Here is a 22,615-nt window from a genome sequence, read left to right as displayed (position 1 = left end):
AGTGTTCACAAGGGACTAGTCAGTATATGCATGTAAGAAAAGTACCTGAGATAGGACTTTTTTAAAATTCCTAAGATATAAAAGCATAATGCCCAGAGATCACACAGAGGTAGAAAAAGTATTTATTCCAACAGAGAGTAGAAAACATCAAAATAAATGGGACATTGGATGGAGTATAAACAAGGCCTTGACTCAACATTAAGTAAAAATTAATCTTGGACTAAACGTTGGTAGGATCTGCCTAATAAAGTTTATAAGGAACACCTGAAAGCATCAAACTGTTCCAAGTAACTTAATGAATTACAAAACACAGCTCAACAATATTTGTAGAAAAAAGGTGGACTAGGAAGCTCCAAGTCCTCACTCTCCCATGGAAACATTTAAAAAGTCCAGAAACTAACAACTATAATAACCTTATATGAGCCATGGAAAGTAGTCAAAGGTCTATAGCGACCAAGCAAATGTACAATAAAAAATACATATTAAAAATAGTAGGAAAATTTATTTCGTGTTTACTTGCCTTTGCTCCACCCCTTCCCCAGTGTGGTGAGGTTTTGGTCTAGACAGAGTGGCAGCCCAATTCCCAATTCCCTTCCTTAAACCAAACAGAGCAGAACAGACCATATTTGAACATTTGAACCTATGTGGGGGCTGCCTGAAGGACTTATCTATCCCCCCTTATTTGGAGTTCATGCAGCAAGAAGAGGTAGCTGCTACTCATGAAAGCTGCAAGGGGACTACCAACTCATGAGCAAAAGATTTTGAGCAGGACATATAATAGACCATAAAAAGCCCAAAGGAGAAGCTGAGTGAGATTCTTTGAAAGACTTGGACATTCAGAAGCAGCCACATATTTAAGGGAATTAAAAAGGCCATGATCAGTCCTGGCCAAGACAGACTTGTGAAAAGAACTGAAAAGACCTTAAATTTTTATATTTTGCTTATCCCTAGGCTCTGAGCCTCTCTAGCTAATTAGAAAAGGACTGCCCCAGAATAGAGCCAGTCTGCAAAGACTGAGACAGGTGGCTGTTTTCACAAGTGCCCAATCTTTAAAAAAAAAAGTTACAGGCCGGAGGCCGCACCGGGACCCATGCCAGAACCATGTTTCGCAACCAGTATGACAATGACGTCACTGTTTGGAGCCCTCAGGGCAGGATTCATCAAACTGAATATGCAATGGAAGCTGTCAAACAAGGTCCAGCCACAGTTGGTCTGAAATCAAAAACCCATGCAGTGTTGGTTGCATTGAAGAGAGCACAGTCAGAGCTTGCAGCTCATCAGAAGAAAATTCTTCATGTTGATAACCATATTGGTATCTCAATTGTGGGACTTACTGCTGATGCTAGACTGTTATGTAATTTTATGCGCCAGGAGTGTTTGGATTCCAGATTTGTATTTGACAGACCTCTTCCTGTGTCTCGTCTTGTATCTCTAATTGGAAGCAAGACCCAGATACCAACACAAAGGTATGTCCGGAGACCATATGGTGTTGGACTGCTTATTGCTGGTAATGATGATATGGGCCCTCACATTTTCCAAACCTGTCCATCTGCCAACTATTTTGACTGTAGAGCCATGTCCATTGGAGCCCATTCTCAATCAGCTTGTACTTACTTGGAGAGACATATATCTGGGTTTATGGAGTGCAATTTGAATGAACTGGTTAAACATGGTCTGCGTGCCTTACGAGAGACACTTCCTGCAGAACAGGACCTAACTACAAAGAATGTTTCCATTGGAATTGTTGGTAAAGACTTGGAGTTTACGATTTATGATGATGATGATGTATCTCCATTCCTGGAAGGTCTTGAAGAAAGACCACAGAGAAAGGCACAGCCTACTCAACCTGCTGATGAACCTGCAGAAAAGGCTGATGAACCAATGGAGCATTAAGTCACAAACCAGTCTATATGTGTATTATCAAATATGTGAGAATGCAGGAGCCCTTACTGATGACAGTAATCTATACTTTGAACCAAAAGATGCAGCGTGGTCTTCTGGTATGTTTTAGGAATCGGTCCAGATGTGTTTTTCCCAAGTAACTTGTCTGAACCATATAATGGTGTGCATTTTTCTTTGAGAGGGTCTATATAATCATTTTCTAGAAAGTATAGTTATCTGTACTAGTGTTTTTACATGAAGAACATAGTGTCTTTGTGGTTTTAAAGACAACTGTGAAATAAAATTGTTTCACCTGCCTGTGGAAAAAAAAATTACAAGGATTAAAAAGAAAAGGAGAGTATAGTTGACGTAAAGGGGAAAAATAAACTGGCCAAAACTGTCCCTAGATGAACACAAGCATTAGCCTTACTAGACAAAGATTTTAAAAACAACCATCTTATATACGCTAAAGGAAGTCCCAATAGTTCATTTTTGCTTTTGTTTCTTTTGCCTTCGTGGATGTATCTTGCAAGAAGTTACTGTGGCTGAGTTCAAAAAGGGTGTTGCCTGTGTTCTCCTCTAGGATTTTGATGGAATCTTGTCTCACATTTAGATCTTTCATCCATTTTGAGTTTATCTTTGTGTATGGTGCAAGAGAGTGGTCTAGTTTCATTCTTCTGCATGTGGATGTCCAATTTTCCCAGCACCATTTATTGAAGAGACTGTCTTTTTTCCAGTGGATAGTCTTTCCTCCTTTGTCAAATATTAGTTGACCATAAAGTTGAGGGTCCACTTCTGGATTCTCTATTCTGTTCCATTGATCTATGTGTCTGTTTTTGTGCCAGTACCACACTGTCTTGATGACCACAGCTTTGTAGTACAACCTGAAATCTGGCATTGTGATGCCCCCACCTATGGTTTTCCTTTGAAATTGCCCCTGGCTATTCGGGGTCTTTTCTGATTCCACAAAAAACTTAAAATAATTTGTTCTAACTCTCTGAAGAAAGTCCATAGTATTTTGATAGGGATTGCATTAAATGTGTAAATTATCCTGGGTAACATTGTCATTTTCACAATATTAATTCTTCCAATCCATGAGCATGGAACATTTTTCCATCTCTTTGTGTCTTCCTCAATTTCTTTCAGAAGTGTTCTATAGTTTTTAGGATATAGATCCTTTATCTCTTTGGTTAGGGTTATTCCTAGGTATCTTATGCTTTTGGGTGCAATTGTACATGGGATTGACTCCTTAATTTCTCTTTCTTCAGTCTCATTGTTAGTGTATAGAATGCCACTGACTTCTGCGCATTGATTTTGTATCCTGTCACACTGCCAAATTGCTGTATGAATTCTAGCAATCTTGGGGTGGAGTCTTTTGGGTTTTCTATATAGAGTATCATGTCATCAGCGAACAGGGAGAGTTTAACTTCTTCTTTGCCAATTTGAAGAAGCTTTTGCACAGCAAAGGATACAGTCAACAAAACTAAAAGACAACCTACAGAATGGGAGAAGATATTTGCAAATGACATATCAGATAAAGGGCTAGTTTCCAAGATCTATAAAGAACTTCTTAAACTCAACACCAAAGAAACAAACAATCCAATCATGAAATGGGCAAAAGACATGAACAGAAATCTCACAGAGGAAGACATAGACATGGCCAACAAGCACATGAGAAAATGCTCCGCATCACTTGCCATCAGGGAAATAAAATCAAAACCACAATGAGATACCACCTCACACCAGTGAGAATGGGGGAAATTAACAAGGCAGGAAACCACAAATGTTGGAGAGGATGTGGAGTAAAGGGAACCCTCTTACACTGTTGGTGGGAATGTGAACTGGTGCAGCCACTCTGGAAAACTGTGTGGAGGTTCCTCAAAGAGTTAAAAATAGATCTGCTCTATGACCCAGCAATTGCACTGTTGGGGATTTACCCCAAAGATACAGATGCAATGAAACGCCGGGACACCTGCACCCTGATGTTTATAGCAGCAATGTCCACGATACCCCAACTGTGGAAGGAGCCTCGGTGTCCATCGAAAGATGAATGGATAAAGAAGTTGTGGTTTATGTATACAATGGAATATTACTCAGCCATTAGAAACGACAAATACCAACCATTTGCTTTGACACGGATGGAACTGGAGGGTATTATGCTGAGTGAAATAAGTCAATCGGAGAAGGACAAAAATTATATGGTCTAATTCATTTGGGGAATATAAAAAATAGTGAAAGGGAATAAAGGGGAAAGGAGAAAAAATAAGTGGGAAATATCAGAAAGGGAGACAGAACATGAAAGACTCCTAACTCTGGGAAATGAACTAGGGGTGGTGGAAGGGGAGGTGGGCAGGGGGTGAGGGTGACTGGTGGCAGGCACTGAGGTGGGCACTTGACGGGATGAGCACTTGGTGTTATTCTGTATGTTGACAAATTGAACACCAATAAAAAATAAATTTATTAAAAAAATATAAAAATATATAAAAAATAAATAAATAAAAATTATATATGCTAAAGGAAAGCATAGATGAAGAACTAAAGGCAATCATAAAGGAACAAAATGTGGGCTGTTGGCTGGCTCAGTCAGAACCTGCAACCCTTGATCTCAAGGTTGTGAGTTCAAGCCCCATGTTGAGTGTAGAGATTACTTAAATAAATAAAACTTAATAAAAAAGTACAAAATATCAACAAAGACATCCAATTTTGTAAAAAAGTAGGCTCCACACCCACGTGATACCCAATGCAGGCTTGAACTCACAATCATGAGATAGAGACCTGAGCTAAGATAAAGAGTTCAGTGGTTAACTGACTGAGCCACCCAGGTGCCCTAAATGATAGAAAGTATTAAAAAAACAAACAAAAAACAAAACTAACAATCCTGAATCTGAAAAAAATACAATAAGTAAAAGGAAAGGTTCACTAGAGGAATTCAATGGCAGATTTGTATAGACAGAAGAAAGAATCAGCAGATGTAAAAATAGGACTTTTGAAATTTACAAGTCTGAGGAGCAGAAAGAAAAAAGAATGTTATCCCCCTAAGATCAGTAACAAGGCAAAGATGTCTGCTCTCACCACTTCCATTCAACATGATGCTGAATGTTTTAGTCACTGCAATAGGGTAAAAATAGAGAAACAAAAGGCTTTCAAATTGGAAAAGGAGGTGAAAATTGTCAGGCATTATCATCATTTTGGAAATACTAAAGAATTTACTTCAAAAAAGCTATTACAACTATTTGTGAATTTAACAAGATTGCAGGATATGATACAACAAATTCTATTTCTACATATTAACAATAAAAACTAGAAGTTAAAATTAAAAAGCAATATCACTTATAATAGCATCATAAGGGACACCTGGGTGGCTGAGCGGTTGAGCGCCTGCCTTTGGCCCAGGGCGTGATCCTGGAGTCCTAGGGTCAGGTCCCACGTCAGGCTCCTGCAGGGAGACCACTTCTCTCTCTCTGCCTATATCTCTGCCCTCTCCCCCCGCCCTCTCTGTCTCTCATGAATGAATAAAAACCTTTTTTAAAAAATAGTATCATAAAATGTTAAATAGGGGTAAATTCACAAAATATGTATAAGACTTGTACAAAAAAACATTTCTGAGACAAATTAAAGATACCCTAAATAAATGGAGAGATATACCATATCCATGGATCAAAAAGCTTAATATTGTTAAAATGTCAATTCATTCACAGAAATTTTCCCTACCTATATACTCATACATGTGTAACATAGATTTATAATATAAGGTTGTGTCAGCATTTTATTCACAGCAAAAGACTATAAACAACTAAATATCTATTAATAAAGAATTAAAGAGGAATTGTGTTATATCAAGGAAGACATTACAGCCGTTAACTTAATGGTACATATAAGATATATGTGTATTATTAAACGAAATAAAAGGGAAACTGTCATACTACCATTTGTGAAGAAAAGCATAATTCATTTATTTTTGGCTATGCTAGACTCATTTGGAAAGATACACAGAAATCTGATAGGAATAAATGACTCGAGAGAGGAAAGCTGGGAAATGAGAGACAAGGGTGAGCATACATATTTCCTACATACCTTATTCTGCCCATTGAATGTTGTATAGTGTCTATGTATGCCTACTTTATAAAACACAGTTTCAAATATTAAAATCAGTTAAATGCACTGGCCCTTCATCAAGAGACCTCATCCCAATCTTCTGCCACATGTCCCCTCTAATCCACCTATCTCCACCTCTGCTAGAGATAGACTACATTTCTCACTGCCAAATGCACTCCGTGGCCCATTGCTCTGTGTTCTAGTTTCGTTCTTAAGTTTCTCTCCCATCTGGAACATGCTCCTTCCCCCACAGCCTACACTTTTAGACCCAACCTCTATGTCACTCTACCCGGGAGCCCTCTCTGACCATCCTGATCCTTACTATGATTTCTCTCCTCCGAAATGTGATATTTATAACCTGGACATTGCAAATGATATGCAATTCTATTTGTTCTAGATTATTGGCTTCTGCTTTGTGTGAATTAGTCTTATCTTGGTAACCAGATAGTGAAGTGCCTCAAGAGCAGGAAGGCAACATAACTCAAATGTCTTTGTACCCTTGACACTTCCAAGCTTAGGATAAGCACAGACTGAGGGCTCGCCATGGCAGCCGGGTGGAGGACTGGATTCTGGAGAAGTTACCAAAATAGCCTCTTCAGAGACTTTGAGCACAAAGACATTTTTGGCTGTGAGATTGCTGTCAGCAGGGTAAGACTCTCAGGGAAATTCAGAAGTTCAGTGTTGGAGAAATATGACAATAACCACAGAAGTCAATCAGGTAACAAATGTATAAATAAATGGGCAGAGAATAGAAGTGTTGGGCCCAGGAATGAATTAGAAAACAGATGGCTTGCTGAAAGGTTTCAAAAATCCAAGTTAGGAATGCCTGGGTGCTCAGTGGTTGAGCGCCTGCCTTCGGCTCAGGGTGTGATCCCAGAGTCCTGGGACTGAGTCCCACATCGGGCTCTCCATCCCTCTGTCTGTGTCTCTGCCTCTCTCTGTGTGTCTCTCATGAATAAATAAATAAAATCTTAAAAGAAATCCAAGTTAAAAACAAACAAACAAACAAAAACAAAAACCCTCCTTCAGGCAAACAGCATGTATCCAGAGTAGATCAGTTGATACTCTACTCAAACCATGATCACCAACTAGCTTATGACCTTAAGTTGGAAGTGGCCACTAATGCCTCTCTGAAGGTAGTCCTATCCACAAACAGACAGAATTCTATAACATGGTAAAAAACATCTCTAGAAAACCAACTTTTAAGGAGCTCAATAAATGAATCTTGTTACTGTATCTCCATAGAAGGCAGTGTCTATATCTCTTCCCACCTACTCATAAGCTTGAGGCCACACAGACCAGGAGGCATTTCTCCCTGCTTCCCACAATGGCATTTAAATGTCACCTTGCCCTTTTCCTCCTATATAAGCCATGGGCCCCTTCATATACTTCTGATTCTCCATCACCCAATGCCTGTAATATCATAGCTCTCCATTCTCAAGCCATAACCAGACTCTGCCCTCCCTAAGCTCATGTGTGCTTCACAGATATAGCTCCTGTACAGGTGGAGGAGGTGGAGAGTCCTCTGTCCCAACCACTCTTCCACAAAAGGTGTCCTATGTCCCTAAACATTCAGTTTTCTGGGGACAGGTGACCAGACAGTTGTAAAGGAGAGAGCCAAGACATCAGGCTGGTGTAGGATATGTACAGTAAAGACAAAGTGGAGACATAGACACCACCTATAAGTAGACACTTTTAGTCTCAGGCTCTGTAACCCTTACAGACAACCAGGCACCTTCACCTACAGACTTAATCACCACATAAGCTTCCCTAGGACAGATAAAAGTCTTTGACACAACACCTGCCTTGTGAAACAGAAGGGCTTTGTGATGCAGTCTAATGGCCTGGTTCCATCATCTATGAGGTGGAGATGATAAGGCATAACATTGAGAATCATTAGGCATCAGGACCCTGAATGCCTAGATATAGGGATGGTTAGTATCTTCATGTTAATGAGGTTTAGACCATGTTGAGCCATACTTTTGTTCTGTGGGATTTCAAGTATCCCTTATATACCTATGGCTTCATCTTTATTATTCTTCTAATTATCTGGCGAGTAACAAAGAGTTACCATGGATTAAGGTTGGAACCTCAAAGGATCTGCTGCCAGGTAGGGAAACTTTATGACCATGAATTAATTAATTAAGCCTCAGATAAGAAGCCTTTAAGATCTCAGAGTCTCTCCTTTTACCACCCACGCCCCCTAAATTTTATGCCATGCAATCAGTAACTCTTATATGGTACTTCTCAGGGACTAGTAAGAATTTCTTTCTAAGCCATCTTACAGTGTATTCTAGTTGGAAAATAAAGAACCTTTCGATCTGGTTGGAGTTGAGACCTAGATGAAATGGAATCTACATCCTGGATCTCAGAGTACCTCCCAATTAGCAGGATTCTTCTGGTTGGTGGTTGCTATAGGCATTTGTTAACAGAAATCCTTTAGCTATTACACCCACACGCCCTTTATTCTGTTGCACTCTTTCTCTTGCTTCATCATAAACCTCATGCATAACTTCTCTTGGGAAATAAATGAGAATATGGAAGAGCCTTGAAATAAATCAAACACAAGCAGAGAAGGGAAATGTTGAGGTGAAAAGAGATGGATATGGAAAGCAAAGTTAGGAAAGTAAGTAAAATATAGACACAGATATATAGAAGGGGATTGGGAAATATATATCAGCTTTGTCTGGTTTTAAACATTAAAAAAAGGTGTCCCAACATTATACTCTAACATTTTGTCTTTAAGCGTCACCGAAAAGTCAGGATAAGAGATGCAGCATCAAGAGGTACGGTCTCACTCTCTTCTGACTCGCCTCACTATGGGCAAGTTTCCCCTGATTCCTATCCCTCTACGAGCCTTGGAGCCAGTAACCAGGTGCTCTAACCACTGAAGGCTCCAATTGCCTCAGTTGACAATTTCTCCCAGAACACTTTCTTGGGTGGAAAATCAGAGCCTGGGAATGTTACAAAAATCTCTACATTACACCTGCCTTTGAGAATGAAGAATATAGAAGGAGGACAGAAGCCCTTAGCTGTGTCATTTACTAGTTTTACCACCCTGTGGAAATGACTTCATCTCTCAGTCTGTGATCCACGAAATGGGCATCTCATGATCCTGCCTCACTCGCAGTGTGGTTGTGATGATCAAATGAAATGAGGTCTAGGACAGCATGTTGTAGTAGGTTAAGCTGTATGCATATGTGCCTTAGAGCATTGACTGTTGGGGTTTTCAGCCTCCTCTTCCTCAAAGGCCTTTAGCTTCCTATAGGATGACCCTGCATCCTCTCATTCTTTGTTAACACTCTGCTGGTTTTTCAGCTAGGAGATTTTGTCAGGAAGAAGCTGATAAGCCGTGGGAGCTGCTCTCTGTCATGAGAAGGTGATCACTTGCTCTTTGCATCCTCCAAATCCCCAGCCTGGCCTGGGACGATTTCTCTGGTTGGCCTGTGGCAGGGACCAGGAGAGGGAAAATGTCCCGGAGGGAGTCAGACAGTGGATGCTGAGCACTGGTTGAGAGAGTTGCCAGGGCAGAGGGGGATCAGGTGTCTCAGGACAGGGAGTCTCCCAGTTTTGCTCTAGGCTAGGTTCACAGTGGTCCTGAAAGTCAGGATTTTGCTAGTATGTAATTCATTGAAGACTCTACATGAGTTTGCGCTCAGCCACAATGTAAGTTATCCAGTCAAGAGAATAGATAAATGCATATATAAACAAATCACCATTGTCATATTCCTGTTGCAACCATTCAAGGGCAGACCCATAGAACCTGCTGACATTAATTCCATGGTTTTGTCTTCAGGGAGGCCAATTCCTGGGACAGCCCTCAGAAAGGAGTCCGTCATCTTATCCTCTTCCTAAAATCTCTAAGGAAGGGAATTGGCTCTCAAGAGACTATTTACAGGATCTGGGACACCCCATAGTCCCCACAATGCAGAGTTCCCACAAAGACCATATTTTCCACAGCTTAGAAATACTGAATGCCAGGCTGTGGCCTTCTTAGCTCCAGAAGAGACTAACTGCAGGTTCCCCCTGTAATGTTCCTGGTGCTGCCCCTCAGCCAGCCATTGGCTCCCCACCACTGCCTGGTTCCCTTCTGGTGTAGTTTCTCAACACAGACCAACAGAGAATGCACCCCACGTCTCAGTGTCTCTCATGGCCCTGTGTTTCCATGCGTTGTCTGAGACCTTGCCCAACAAGCTCCAGACCCTCAGTCCAACCCAGCCCAACATAACTTGCCAATGGCATTTTCCTAGGAAGAAAAGGAGATGGGTAAATGCCCTGGGGTTCCAGGACTAGGGGAAGGTGGGCCAAATCTCCAGGCCACACATATTCAAAGAGGCAGGTGTTGGGGTGCTTGGGTGGCTCAGTGAGTTAAGTGTCTGACTCTTGATCTGAGCTCAGGTCTTGATCTCAGGGTTGTGAGATTAAGCTCCACATTGGCTCTACGCTAGGCATGGAGATGACTTAAAAAAGCACCAAAGAAAAAAACAAAGAAGCAGGTGTCACTCCATCAGTAACCGTTGCCATCTTCCCTTCCTAGCCAGGACTGGCTTCCTCAGGAAGGAAGTGTGCGGCGGCTCCTGTGTGCAGATACCTGCTGCCAAATCTGCAATGCCATGGCTCTGGAGATTCAGCAGTTGCTGGTAGGTGAGAACACCCTGATATCTTCCCCTTCATCAGGACCATTGCAGGGCTCCTCTTGCTTAGAGATTTTGTCCATGTCTACTGTGTCGTTTGAACAGAGTCTGCAGCAACGTTCCCTACACTGCAAAGCACTTTCATTTCGATCTGCAACGCCTCCAGTGTTAGAATTAATGGATCAGAAATGCTTAACACAATCAGCTGTCCAGTCAACTGATGCAGTCAGGATCCATGATTGCTGGGCTGAACACCTCCAGCTGGGGCAGGGATTTCAAATTCCGGAGGTGACTTGTGTCCCAGAGACTATGTCTTGTTTAAGACTTGAAGAGCCTCAGGTTCCAGTAAACCAGCAGCAGATGATACAGAGCACTCCCGGCCTTGTCTGTGGAAACCAAGGGCATTGGCCCTTGAATTCCCAGGTCTCTCTGCAGACCCTAAACCGAGAAATCACTACACTGACCCACCCTATGGCCTGGCATATGGTTACTGTCCTCCCTGCCCACCTGCCATTCCTCAGTCCTGAAGTCTTGAGGCTTCTTGAAGTACATGTGAAAAAATGGATGCATTTCCAGAGGTGGGGGCTACCCAGACGTGTGGAGGAGTCCCTGCGGCAGCTTATGCCAAACCCACCTTTGTTTTGCCAAGCTATCAATAACCAACCAGTTTCTTTCATCCAGAAGAATACTTCTAAGTTTTCTATCGAAACACTCGGGCCCTATTCCTGCGAGAACTGGGCTTCATGTATGGCTAACCAGCCTACCCAGGCCTTCTGGGTTTCTGAGTGGTCCATCATGGGCCCAGAACAAAGACACCACCAGCAGCAAATCCCAAACCATATGGCCCTGGCCTTGCCCTCTCCAGCCCTTAAAGACTCAAGTGCCCTCTATGCACTTCCTGGTTACCAGAATCATGATTCAGTGGGCCATCTGCAGCAGAAATACATCCAGTTATTCTGTGGACTCCCATCTCTGCACAGTGAGTCCCTGGTTAACACCTTCTTAGGCTCTCAAAACTTCTCCATGAACGGGAGCGTGTCCAAGCATCCCTTGAAGGACCCTTTTCTCAAGGACTTCTCCATCCTCCCTCTGCTGCCTAAAACTCCACCCCAGTCAGATGCATCTTCTTCCCCATCTTCCCAAAACTGGGTCATTCCATCTGACAACCAACAACCTCAAAACAGTGTCCCACTTCTGACGCTGGCTGAGTGCAATGCCTTGGAATGGCACCTGCTGCAGAGGCAGCTCCAGCTTCGATGGGGCTTGTCAGCTGTTTTTCAGAGACCTCAGAATACCCAGAACCCCATGCAGTATAGGCCCTATGGCAGGGCCCAGTCTCCTGAGAAAACTTCTTGGCCAGTGAAGCCCATCACAGTCCTCACTAGGGAACTAGTTTTCTTCCCGGAGCATGGCCGGAGACTACTGGAATTCCATCTCCAGCGGCAGTTGATTCACCATCGCTGGGGCCTGCCCCAGAAGATCCAGGAGTCCATCCAACTGCTCCTGTCCTCATCTGATCAGTCAACTCTGTCCTGGAGCAGCACAGCCCTAGCCACTGTGCATGCTCCCCAACCTACAGCCCTAGAGGCACCTGGGGCCGGTGACCCATTCTCTCCAGTCACAGACCAAGTACCAGTCCCCATGCCACACTTGTTTGACCAGGCTAAGGCAATATTGCAGAGCCACATCAACTCCAAATGTGGGCAGATTCACCAGGGCAAGGTCCCTGCTTGTGTATGTAGCTCTTGGCAGTGCATAATTCCTGGGGGCCTGCAAGTGGCTCCCTTCACCTGCATCCCAGAAAGCAAGCCCTTGGAGCTACAGGCCACAACTGACCCTGCCCTACAACAGAAAGCTGGGGCCTGGATACCAACGGCCCTTGATCAACAGCAACAAGCCCCACCAGACCCTGTCACTGAACACATTAAGCTGCCCCAAGCCCTGTCCGAGGGAGCCATTGAGAAACTGGAGACGACTCTGAGGCACAAGTACCTTGCCTTCTTGTCAGGGCTGCCTGCTCTTTATTATGTGGCTCTCTCTAGGGCCATGGCACCGGCAATCTCTACCCAAGCTGTAATCACAGGAATGGTGCCTGGACCTGGCGAATTCCCTACTGAACCTCTGACTCAGATGATCTCATCTGAAGAGCAGTGCCTGAGTCCTGGGCCATGCTTTCAAGATGCCAACAAGACTTGTGCAGACACTGCAGAGGAGTGCCAGGTGGAAGAACAGGTGGAACAAATGATCGAGGAGGTGCCTCTAGAAAGCCAGGCAGAGGCCTCTGAGCTTTACACACTCAAAAAACCCATCTTAGCCAAACTAAATTTCCATCTAAGAAAGAAGATCCTAGAGATACAACTGGGAATTCCCATAAAGGCAAGGGAGTCCAGAGAACAAACTGGGGCAACCCCAGACAACACATCCACACAGGAGTCTCTCAGGAGTCTAAACAATCAAGGAAAAACACTGCTCCAGGATCTCCCCATCCCACCAGATGCTCCTCGTGCCCCAGATCCAGAATGGCTTCACCTGAAAGAACAGCTGGCCATTGAGTTAAAGGCAGTGCAGCAGAACCAGAAGCAGCCTAGTTCAAGAGCAGTACCTCATGGCTCTGCCCACTGGGCCTCCAAGATCTCACCGCCCAGCGGAGACATGAAGGAGGCCCAGGTGCTCTGTGTTCACCTGGAAGCCAGTGCGAACAGCCCCAGCCTGGAGGAGCCCTGGAGCCCTGAGCCCCAAAGCCCTGGCAAGAGCAAGGACTCCGCCCAGGTCCCCATGCTGGCAGAAAAGAGAGAGGACCCAGGGAAACCCAAATTGGCAGGAGACCATGGGGAAGGGGATGCAGGGTTTGCATGCTCCTTTACAAGAGAAATAAGCGACCCCGATGAAGCCCAGAGGCCAAAAGGGATACTTCTGAATAGGGCACCCCGCACCCCCCAGCGAAAGAGCCATAATTTTCATCTTGCTGCTCCCTTTGAACACAATACCCGGCATCACCCTCAGATTAAGCTTCCAGAGCCATCTCCAGGAATCCCTGGGGTTAAAGTATCCGAGAAGAATGACCTGCACGACAGTCTAACCAAGCTCAGTGTCATCCTCAAGCCAGCAAGGATTCCTAAGAATGTCCAGCCTATGGTGCTCCAGGCATCACAGGGCCAGCCTTTCCTGGGCCAACTCATTCAGGCTAGGCCTTTGCAGGGCCAAACTTTGAAAGGTCAGGTTTTGCAGGGACAGGAGATGCCAGTCCATACTCACAAGAGGCCCAGCCTTCCAGAAGCAGGCTTGAGAAGTAGGATGAAATCCTTCCTGTACTGTTTTAACTCCAAGATGAAAGGCAAAGGGCATAAGGAATCCATGTTCTCTATAGCTGGGAAGGTGGCCAACCCCAGAAAAGAAAATGTACAAAAGATCCTGGCTCCTGCCAAAAGTCCGGTGGGGCAAACCAACACTCAGAAGACAAGAGGGAACTCCAAGGCCCAATCTTCCCCCACCGAGAAGCAGGTGTGCCTGGGCTTCTTGGATGGACCCCATTCCCCAGACAGTAAGCTCCGGCACCGCTCCCATTCTCACCAACTCCATTCTGCCTCAGTCCTGGACCACCCTCGCCACTGCCCTAGGCACTGTCCTCGAATGGCTTGTGTCACCCAATCAGGGAATGCACCCTAGATCTCACCTCTCACCTTAGAGGGAAACGTTGGTCTGCTCAAGAAGACTCAATACAATCAAAAGACTTTGTAGGCTCCCCAACATCTGTGTCCCTTGAAGAGGGCTGCTACTGTCATTTTCATTAATGTACAGGTGGGGCAGAGTGCCACCCAAAATACATCCATGTCCCTAAGCAAAGAACTGTCTGTCTCCTCCTTCTCTCCACTGTGCTGTGTTAAGGCAAGGCATGAAGGGAGGCTAAAATGTCCTTCCCAACTAGAGAAGGAGCTTTAACCCACACTTAAGCTGGGTCAGCCTTCCACACAACTCCTCCCAGCCTACCCTGGACTGTGGATAAAGGGGCTTGAGCAGAGAAGAAAGGTAAGCTACGTAAAGGTCAGGCTTGAATTCTATCATGGCTTTCCATTGGTGTCCTTGGGCCCAGAGGAGCAATGTGGACGTGAGGAGGATAGTAGTGACAAGAAGGAATGGCCAGGAATCCCACAGGCAGAATTCACTGATGACTCCTGTAAAGGCCCACAGTCTGCAGGGGAGGGTTTTAGAGGAGTGCCACAGTGCTCCAACCTTGAGGAGGTACTTTGTGTTTATCAAAAGCAGGTAGCTAATATGACAGGATATTAAAAGCAAATGATAGAATCCCCCCTCCTCTGCTCCCTGTTGGTAATTGGCAAGATCTTTCTGGAGAACTCATCTGCGAGGCTGCTGTAACTCTCTTGCCCATAGCTCGCCTCCACTGCCTGCCAGCTGCATGGAATGAGTGACTTTTGGAATGGAGATCACAGTAGGCCATGAAGAGGGGCTTGTCCCCCACTCCCAAGGGCTGACAGGGAGAGAATCAGGGAGTGGGAGCATGTAGATGGACGTCTGAGTACCTGGGACAGAGACTGACATGTTCCTGACGAGGGTAAGATAAGGGAACAAAACCAATTTACTTTGCATTCAAAAGAGTCTGGTGCCAGCAAGTCAACCCAAGGTTCAAGTGCTTTGGGGGAAAGTAGGTGACTAAATCTGAGTTTCAATCTGTTTGTCCTTAGTGTACTTAAGAGCAGCTGTCTAAGTTTTGAAACGGCTGGGAAAGAACCACAAACACAAGTGGTTTTCTTTTTTTTTTTTTTAATTTATTTTTTATTGGTGTTCAATTTACTAACATACAGAATAACCCCCAGTGCCCGTCACCCATTCACTCCACCCCCCGCCCTCCTCCCCTTCTACCACCCCTATCACAAGTGGTTTTCTAAAGACATTCAATCTTGTCTTTTCTAAAGACATCCCATCTTGTCAAGTACTGCCAGCAGCTTGTACCCAGCCTTACTGCTATGTCTCATTTCTATACCACCTATAACTGCAATCCTTCTCCACTTTCTCCTTTTACCAGTCTTCCCTTCCTGAACATACGTACACATGATTATGTGACTGTATATGTTTATTTTGATGTGTTCGTGCACATTGTACAGTGTCGAATTCAGCTGTATTCAGCTCCCAGGATCTGCCCAGTGTCTTCTCCTCAGAGGATGACTCTTGTCCTCTCCCCAGCCAAAGATAGCACCGATTAGTCTGCCTCCTCCTGTCCTCGGTGCCTGTCATCATTCCCCCTTTCTTCAGTATGTCCCCATGCATTTCAGAAAGCATCAGAACCACTTACTGGTTTTTTTTTGTTTGTTTGTTTGTTTGTTTGTTTTTAGAAGCACTTTTACTGTTAAAGCAGACAAACAAAAGCAGTTAGGAAACTTTTCTAAAGTGTTCTGTTCCATTAAACAGTCACAGAAGGTGGCCAGGGATCCAGAATTTAATGCCACACATGAGACTCTAAACCGGATAAGCTGCTCAGCACTGAATAGGGACTGTGGCCCCTTTGGTTTTTCTGGACTATCCAATAATTGGCTATTTTGTAGTAATATGTGTTTATCATTAAGGGAAAGATAATGTGAAATTCTATGAACTATGCCAGAACTACCAAGAACTACCCAAGAGAAAGACTGAGAGGCAAGCTGATCTCACCATATCTTGCCTATATACTCCCTTACATATAGGCTAAATGAAGTTCCTCCTACAGACCTGTTTTACGAACCCTCCAATAACTTGCCATAGTAAGTCAATACTAGAGCCCTTTCCCACTTCCTCTTCAGTCAACCTGCACTCCCACCCTCAACTCCAGCACCACCACCAGCCTCTATAGCCATTGCCACGAAGTGGATCTCTTAACGGTGGCCATCAGATTAATATTCCCTGACCTCCCAAAGAGGTGTGAATGGACCTGTCCTAATTCTCCATTAACTGAGTTGGGGCAGGCAATGGTGCCCGTGGAAGGAGGACTGGAATCCTGGCCCTTAAGGAGGCTACAACAGAACAGCATAGCTGAAGGTTGTGCTTATTCCACTCAATATAAGGTTCTGTATGAATAAAAAATTTGGGTCTCCTTCAGAAGGAAACTTCTGACTGAAATTTCAGACCAGAGAATGATTTCAGAGAAAGATAATAAACATGAATAAAGGGCAGCAAAACACAAGGAAAGCATTACAAAATCCTCAAGCATGTGTTTTTACCATTTTCAAGCCAAATGTGCGACCCTTAGAAAGGATGCAGATTTTAAGGCCTAAGTCACAAGAATGGAATGTGAAAAAAAAATCAGAGTTAGAATCCTAACTCTGACATTTGACAAGTTACTTAATATTTCCGAGCCCCAGCTTATCTGGGAAAGGGGGAGAACTGTATATCCACACCCAAACCTCAATTGCTGTTAATATACTGATGATTCCCAAAGTCACTTTGTTGCTCTAGTCTTTCTTCTGAGCTTCAACTGTATAGCCAATAGATAGAAGGAAGCTCCATCTTGCTCCAAAGACAATGCAAATTAATTCAAAGTTTCCAAACACCTTCTGCCCCATCAAACTCCTTTCTAATGTCAGGGAATATCACTATACATCCACTTTTTTGCACAAACCATATATCAAGTCAGTCACTGGTTCTAATTTTTATAGAACCTCACGTTGCCCCTTTCCTCTATGTTTACTGCCTCTGCTTCTGATTTAGTTTCTCACCCTTTCTCTCCTAAAAAATTACAATAGAATCTCATATCCCCAGGGCTTAGGATAGTGGTTGGTGCATGGCAATACTTAATAGACTTGAATCCAAACCTGGACTGAGGAAGCAGATAAATTATTACATCAATGTGATGAGCACAATGGTGTGTGAGGTCCTGCCATAGAAGGAAGTACTCAGCTGATGAAAAGGACTCGAGGGTCACATAAAAAGTTCACAATAAAAATGACCTTGAGAGGCATCTTGCATTTGACAATTAAAATATTTGTGTACTTGATATGTGTCAGGAACTATGCCAGACAAAACAATCACCAAAGACAGGCTTTACCTCTATAGAGATCATTACCGAGTAGGCTTGTGTGACCAAACTGTCTAATCAGGGGATCCCTGGGTGGCTCAGCGGTTTAGCGCCTGCCTTCAGCCCAGGGCAGGATCCTGGAGTTCCAGGATCCAGTCCCACGTCAGAATCCCTATATGGAGCCTGCTTCTCCCTCTGCCTGTGTTTCTGCCTCTCTCTGTGTGTCTCTCATGAATAAATAAATCTTGAAAAAAAACTGTCTAAACAATTTATACAGGGCTACCTGGATGGCTTAGTCATTTAAGCATCTTCCTTCAGCTCAGGTCATGGTGCCAAGGTCCTGGGATCCAGCCCTGAGTTAGGCTTTGTGCTCAGTGGGGAGTCTGCTTTTCCCTCTTCCACTGTCCCTCCCCTCAACTTGTGCTCTCTCATAAATAAATAAATAAATAAATAAATAAATAAATAAATAAATAAATAAATAAATAAAATCTTTTTTAAAAACCCAAACATATACACATGGTTGTCCAATATTCATCTCAAAAGTGAAATCCTAATTCCCTGCCCCCTTAACACCACCCAATCACACATACCAGACCTATTCCAATTGCAGTGTTTCCCACATCAGTTAATGGCACTTCCTCTTGTCCGTTCAGTCTGAAACCATTGGTGTCATTTTGATGTTTCATCGCTAACAGTCCATATCCAGTCATCAGAAAAAGGTGTTTCCTCTGCTGATTATGTGTATGACAATGCTCTCAGATGATTAGAATGGCGGGAGAGATTTCAGGGAAGTTCTAGATGTGTGGAGCCTAGTGCATGAGGCTAGAGACAAAGAGGACAGGTATAGCATCTTAATGTTCAAAGACTAGATATGTTTAAAGGGTAGGAGGAGAGAACTGGCAGGCAGGAATAAAGGTTGCTCTGAGTAGATGGGATGCACCTCTGTTTTGGATACCTCACATTTCTCAGAAGGTGAAACCTCTGCATTCCCACATGAGCCAAGAGCTAGAGGAAGTGTAAGAAATGCTGCAGTCTCCCTATGATACAGTATGAAGGACTGTGGGATGACTCTACTTCATTGATTCCTAAAGAAATTCAATATCCATCAAACCAAGAGGCAATGGCAGGCCTCTCGTCCACGATAGGACCCTAGCACTTAGCACAACATGTCTACTGCTAGCAGGATGGGAAAAAAGCCAGGATGGGAAGAAACATGAATGTGTCCCTGCTCTAAATGATGACTCTGTGCTTAAGAGATGGGGGACCAGCCCCCGTTGTGGCTCCCAAGATGAGAAGATATAAGGCCCAGGTCTGTTGAGCCAACAACCTCCAGGTGTTTTCCTAAGGCATCCCCAAAGACCAAAGGAGATCTTATGACAGGCACATCCTCCCTGCCTAGTGGAAGTTAGGCAGACAGCCACAGAACAAGGAGACATGAGGGAGGACTCGGCATGAAGAGAATGACCCAGAAAAGATCACAGCAGCATCATGTGGGAAGACAAGGTTAATGTGCACACATCCTGACTTAGGTGGAGCAGGTCTTTCCCATGGTCCCCTAACACTACTACCTGTACCAGAGCAGTGTGAGTTCATAGTGCTGACCAAGGTCTTACAACAAAGGGTTGAGGGTATAAAGATGAGCTGGAACAAACACCTTCAGGATTCTCAGTTTTCAGCAAAGTCAAGAGCTGAGAGAAGACAGCGGCCAGAGCCCGTGACTCATGTAGGATGCTGTTGAGGGATGAAGCCTTGTTCATCCCATCTCAGAACCCTAGCACAACCCTCACCCTCCAGTTTTCCTAGGCTCAAGAGAGGTAAAAATCAGAATTTTTACAGAAACTCAAGCATTTACTACTCCAGAATTGGTGGTAGATGCTAGGAATATATCAGTGCTTGCTAGGGAACCCTGGAGTTCACCTCTGGCGCTCTGAGGTAACGTGTCATGGGGAACCCATGGACCCCATGGACCCCTTCCCTTAATCTCTGCAGAGGGCACCTGAGAATTCTATGGAGGGAATTTCAGGCAACTGACCACTGCAGTGCAGGAGAGTGGCTTCTCCACAAAATCACTTCTCCTGTCAAACATTGAGTCCTAGAGGATAGAGACCATGACTGCTTCATTTCCGTACCTGCTTACCACGGCCCATCCAGGGAAGGCAGTGAACTCAGAATGAGAACAGGAATAAACCCCACAGATGCTACTTCCTGCACCATGTGAGAGTGGGCTGGGCTTCTTCTCTTTCCCAGCCATCCAAAGCCTAATGTTCCACTGGGCTCAGAGGCCCATGGCAGAGGCCAGGGCTGTCACAGAATGAAGAACAAGAATGGTTGCTGTGTCCGATGCAGGGAGAGGAAAGAAGGGAAGACAGCCCGGACTTTAGGTGGGGTATGAGGAATGAACACAATGTAAGGTGCTGGGGGACACAGAGGACCAGATCCCTTTAGGTCTGGCTGGGCCTGCAGAGGACTGTTCATTCCTATCCCCAGAGACAGCGAGGCCAGGACCCTGAATACTTGGTCTGGATGAGAGCATGGGGAGGGAAAGGGGGCCTGGGAAGGGGCCAGAGGGAGATCTCCGTTTCCAGAAGGAGGGGCGGGTGCTGCCAACTGCCCCCCTTTTCCCGCCTCGACGGTAGCTTCTCTGGGTCTGTGGCCAGGAAAGGAGCATACTGGGGGCTTTCCAGAGTGTATCGCCCCAAGGTCAGGCCTGTTACAGAGGCCACGAGGGCAGGACCCTGGGCAGGCAGCTGGACCCGTGGGAATCCAGACAGCGGGACGGTAAATGATGCTGGCGGTAAATGATGCTGGCAGCTGGGGAGTGTCAGGGGAGAGGGGCAGGGTAAAGTGAGAGGCCAGAGCCGAATCCCACACATAGAGACACATGGACACAGATATCCAGCCACACAGATACACAAACACAAAGACACAAATTCAATGAGGCCACTCCAAAACTAATTCAGAATAGTGCCCAGAGACATGCCCAGGAAACACACCTGCATAGACTCAAGAACACCCTGAGTCAGACATGCTGGAGCAGACACTGCCACAAGCACACAGGCAGACACAAACACAGGTTTCACCCTTGCAAACAGATACAGACCGACAAACACAAATGCGGTCCAAATTCATCCCCCAAAGTTGCTCTCCTCCATAAAGCCGCCTAGGCCACACCTTAAACCAGGCTTGTCTTTCTTTCCCTCCTCTAAACTCTGCTGAACATGAGAGACTCCTAACTCTGGGAAACGAACCAGGGATGGTGGAAGGGGAGGTGGGAGGGGGGTGGGGATGACTGGGTGGCGGGCATTGAGGGGGGCACTGGATGGGATGAGCACTGGGTGTTATTCTATATGTTGGCAATTGAACACCAATAAAAAATAAATTTATAAAAAAATAAATGTTAAATAGAAAACAAAATAAAAAAATAAAAATAAAATAAACTCTGTTTTATAATTCCTGTCCCATGCTTGTGCTTTACTAAGGATAGTCCTGGTTTCACATGCATACCCCTGGTCTCAACAACTTGGCCGTGGGCTTTCAAAGAAATGACAAGGTCAGCAGTGAATCCACTGCCCTCTTCAGCAGCCCCATCCCTCACCTATACACCCATCTTCATCCCCAGGAGTGTCCTCAGTTTACTGCAGGGTCCTGACCCCCAGCCTCAGCAGACACAGACTCTAAGGGAAGAATAAAGCAGACGGACACACCCTTTCAAGGGAATACTGGTGGCAATTACCCCCAAAATCTATACTTTGCCTTATGTTTACCATTGTCTACCTCCAATCTGTAACCACTATATCAATGCTATTCTAAGCACAGTTACCTAAACCATACATAGCTACACCTGTACCTGCACTAGATGCACAAATATCACATAGTTATGACAATATGAGTCAACTGCACTCCAGGAACTCATAGTTCCTTCAGTAACACCTGCATAGTCATCAGGGCAGGATGTCCCTGTAGTGCTCAGTGTTCAGCTAGGTACCCAGGCTGTTTGACTCTTGTTAAACAGAAAAGTGTGCAAGGGCCCAGCCCAGTCCTCTGGGACTAACCCAGCCTCTAAGCTGAAATTCCCGCTATACCCTTCCCTGGCTCCTTCCTGTCAAGCTGGGAGCATCTGTGGCCTTGGATCCCCCATCCAGGCAGAAGCAAATGTGCCTGGGACCTGGGGCTGAAGAGGTTTGGAGATTTCCAACACTTGCAACAACCATACCTAGGAGCTGTATCTCAGAGCCTGGCCTAGGTGCCTGTCCTAAAAATATAGTGGACCTACTGACACTGGGTGAGAGTAGGATAAACTAGCACACTTCTTCTCCCCCTCCTCCAGAATCTCAATCTGACGAAAGGGTATATGCACAAGGAACTCATCAGCAGAGGTAAAGCTGAAGCAAGTCATTATACCTCCCTCATCCTCTACCTCCTCACTTCTCAACACCAGGCACCAGGACCTTTAGTATAGGACTCCTCTGCACCTCGGCCATCCTAGAGGTTGTCAAACACTGCTTAGGCTCTGGCAGGAATTCACCAACCCAAAATCTTCACCCAACAGATCACAACTCTTAGGTGGACACTCACAACTCAGGTATATACCCACCACTCTTTGTGTCCCCTTCCCCAATGTCTATATTCAGTCTGGCCTGAGGACCAAGAGATGGGCTTGGTTCAGGGCTGCAAGCTCCAAAATATGCACGAGGTGCTTCAGAAATCAATAAAATCAGTTTTAATCTCTAAAAAAATAAGTGACATATATGACAGATACATCTATGACAGATGCCTACTTACAGTAGTCTGTGTTACAGGAGAGGAATGCTAAGATTTGGGGTCCACTCCTTTTAATTTTTTTTTTTTTTTTTTGGCCCACCCCTTTTATAGGAAGAAAAAGCAGTCTGGTCTTTGTCCAGGGAGAGATGTTGCCTTCTTTCAAGGTGCTTGTTGTAAATACAGTTTCAAGAAATGGCCTGGAAAACAGTGCCCTACTTTCTTGACATACCCAGTAAAAACA

At 44.7% G+C, this 22,615-nt stretch overlaps 2 protein-coding genes and 1 long non-coding RNA gene across 4 annotated transcripts in view; 2 read left to right on the top strand and 1 right to left on the bottom strand.

Moving 5' to 3' along the window:
- The window catches only part of LOC119876816, an 89,229-nt gene that overhangs the window by 62,877 nt on the left and 3,737 nt on the right, over positions 1-22,615 (bottom strand). The gene's annotated exons all lie outside the window — the stretch shown is intronic.
- Positions 1,087-2,337, top strand: LOC119873937 (proteasome subunit alpha type-1-like). The gene has a single exon (XM_038552690.1). It carries the CDS (start codon positions 1,102-1,104, stop codon positions 1,891-1,893), a length of 792 nt encoding a protein of 263 aa, XP_038408618.1. The 5' UTR covers positions 1,087-1,101; the 3' UTR covers positions 1,894-2,337.
- On the top strand, positions 7,854-14,456 carry LOC119873936 (protein FAM205A-like). Of its 2 annotated transcripts, none has more exons than XM_038552675.1 (5): positions 7,854-8,086; positions 8,723-8,762; positions 9,295-9,355; positions 10,514-10,616; positions 10,716-14,456. In XM_038552675.1, exons 1-5 carry the CDS (start codon positions 7,943-7,945, stop codon positions 14,274-14,276), a joined length of 3,909 nt encoding a protein of 1,302 aa, XP_038408603.1. In that variant the 5' UTR covers positions 7,854-7,942; the 3' UTR covers positions 14,277-14,456. The 2 variants fall into 2 exon arrangements, with proteins under 2 accessions (XP_038408603.1, XP_038408604.1); XM_038552676.1 differs by lacking the exon at positions 7,854-8,086 and adding an exon at positions 8,561-8,602.

This window comes from Canis lupus, chromosome 11 (genome assembly GCF_011100685.1).
Source record: "Canis lupus familiaris isolate Mischka breed German Shepherd chromosome 11, alternate assembly UU_Cfam_GSD_1.0, whole genome shotgun sequence".
Lineage (NCBI taxonomy): Eukaryota > Metazoa > Chordata > Mammalia > Carnivora > Canidae > Canis > Canis lupus.
This window is presented reverse-complemented; position numbering and strand designations above follow the sequence as displayed.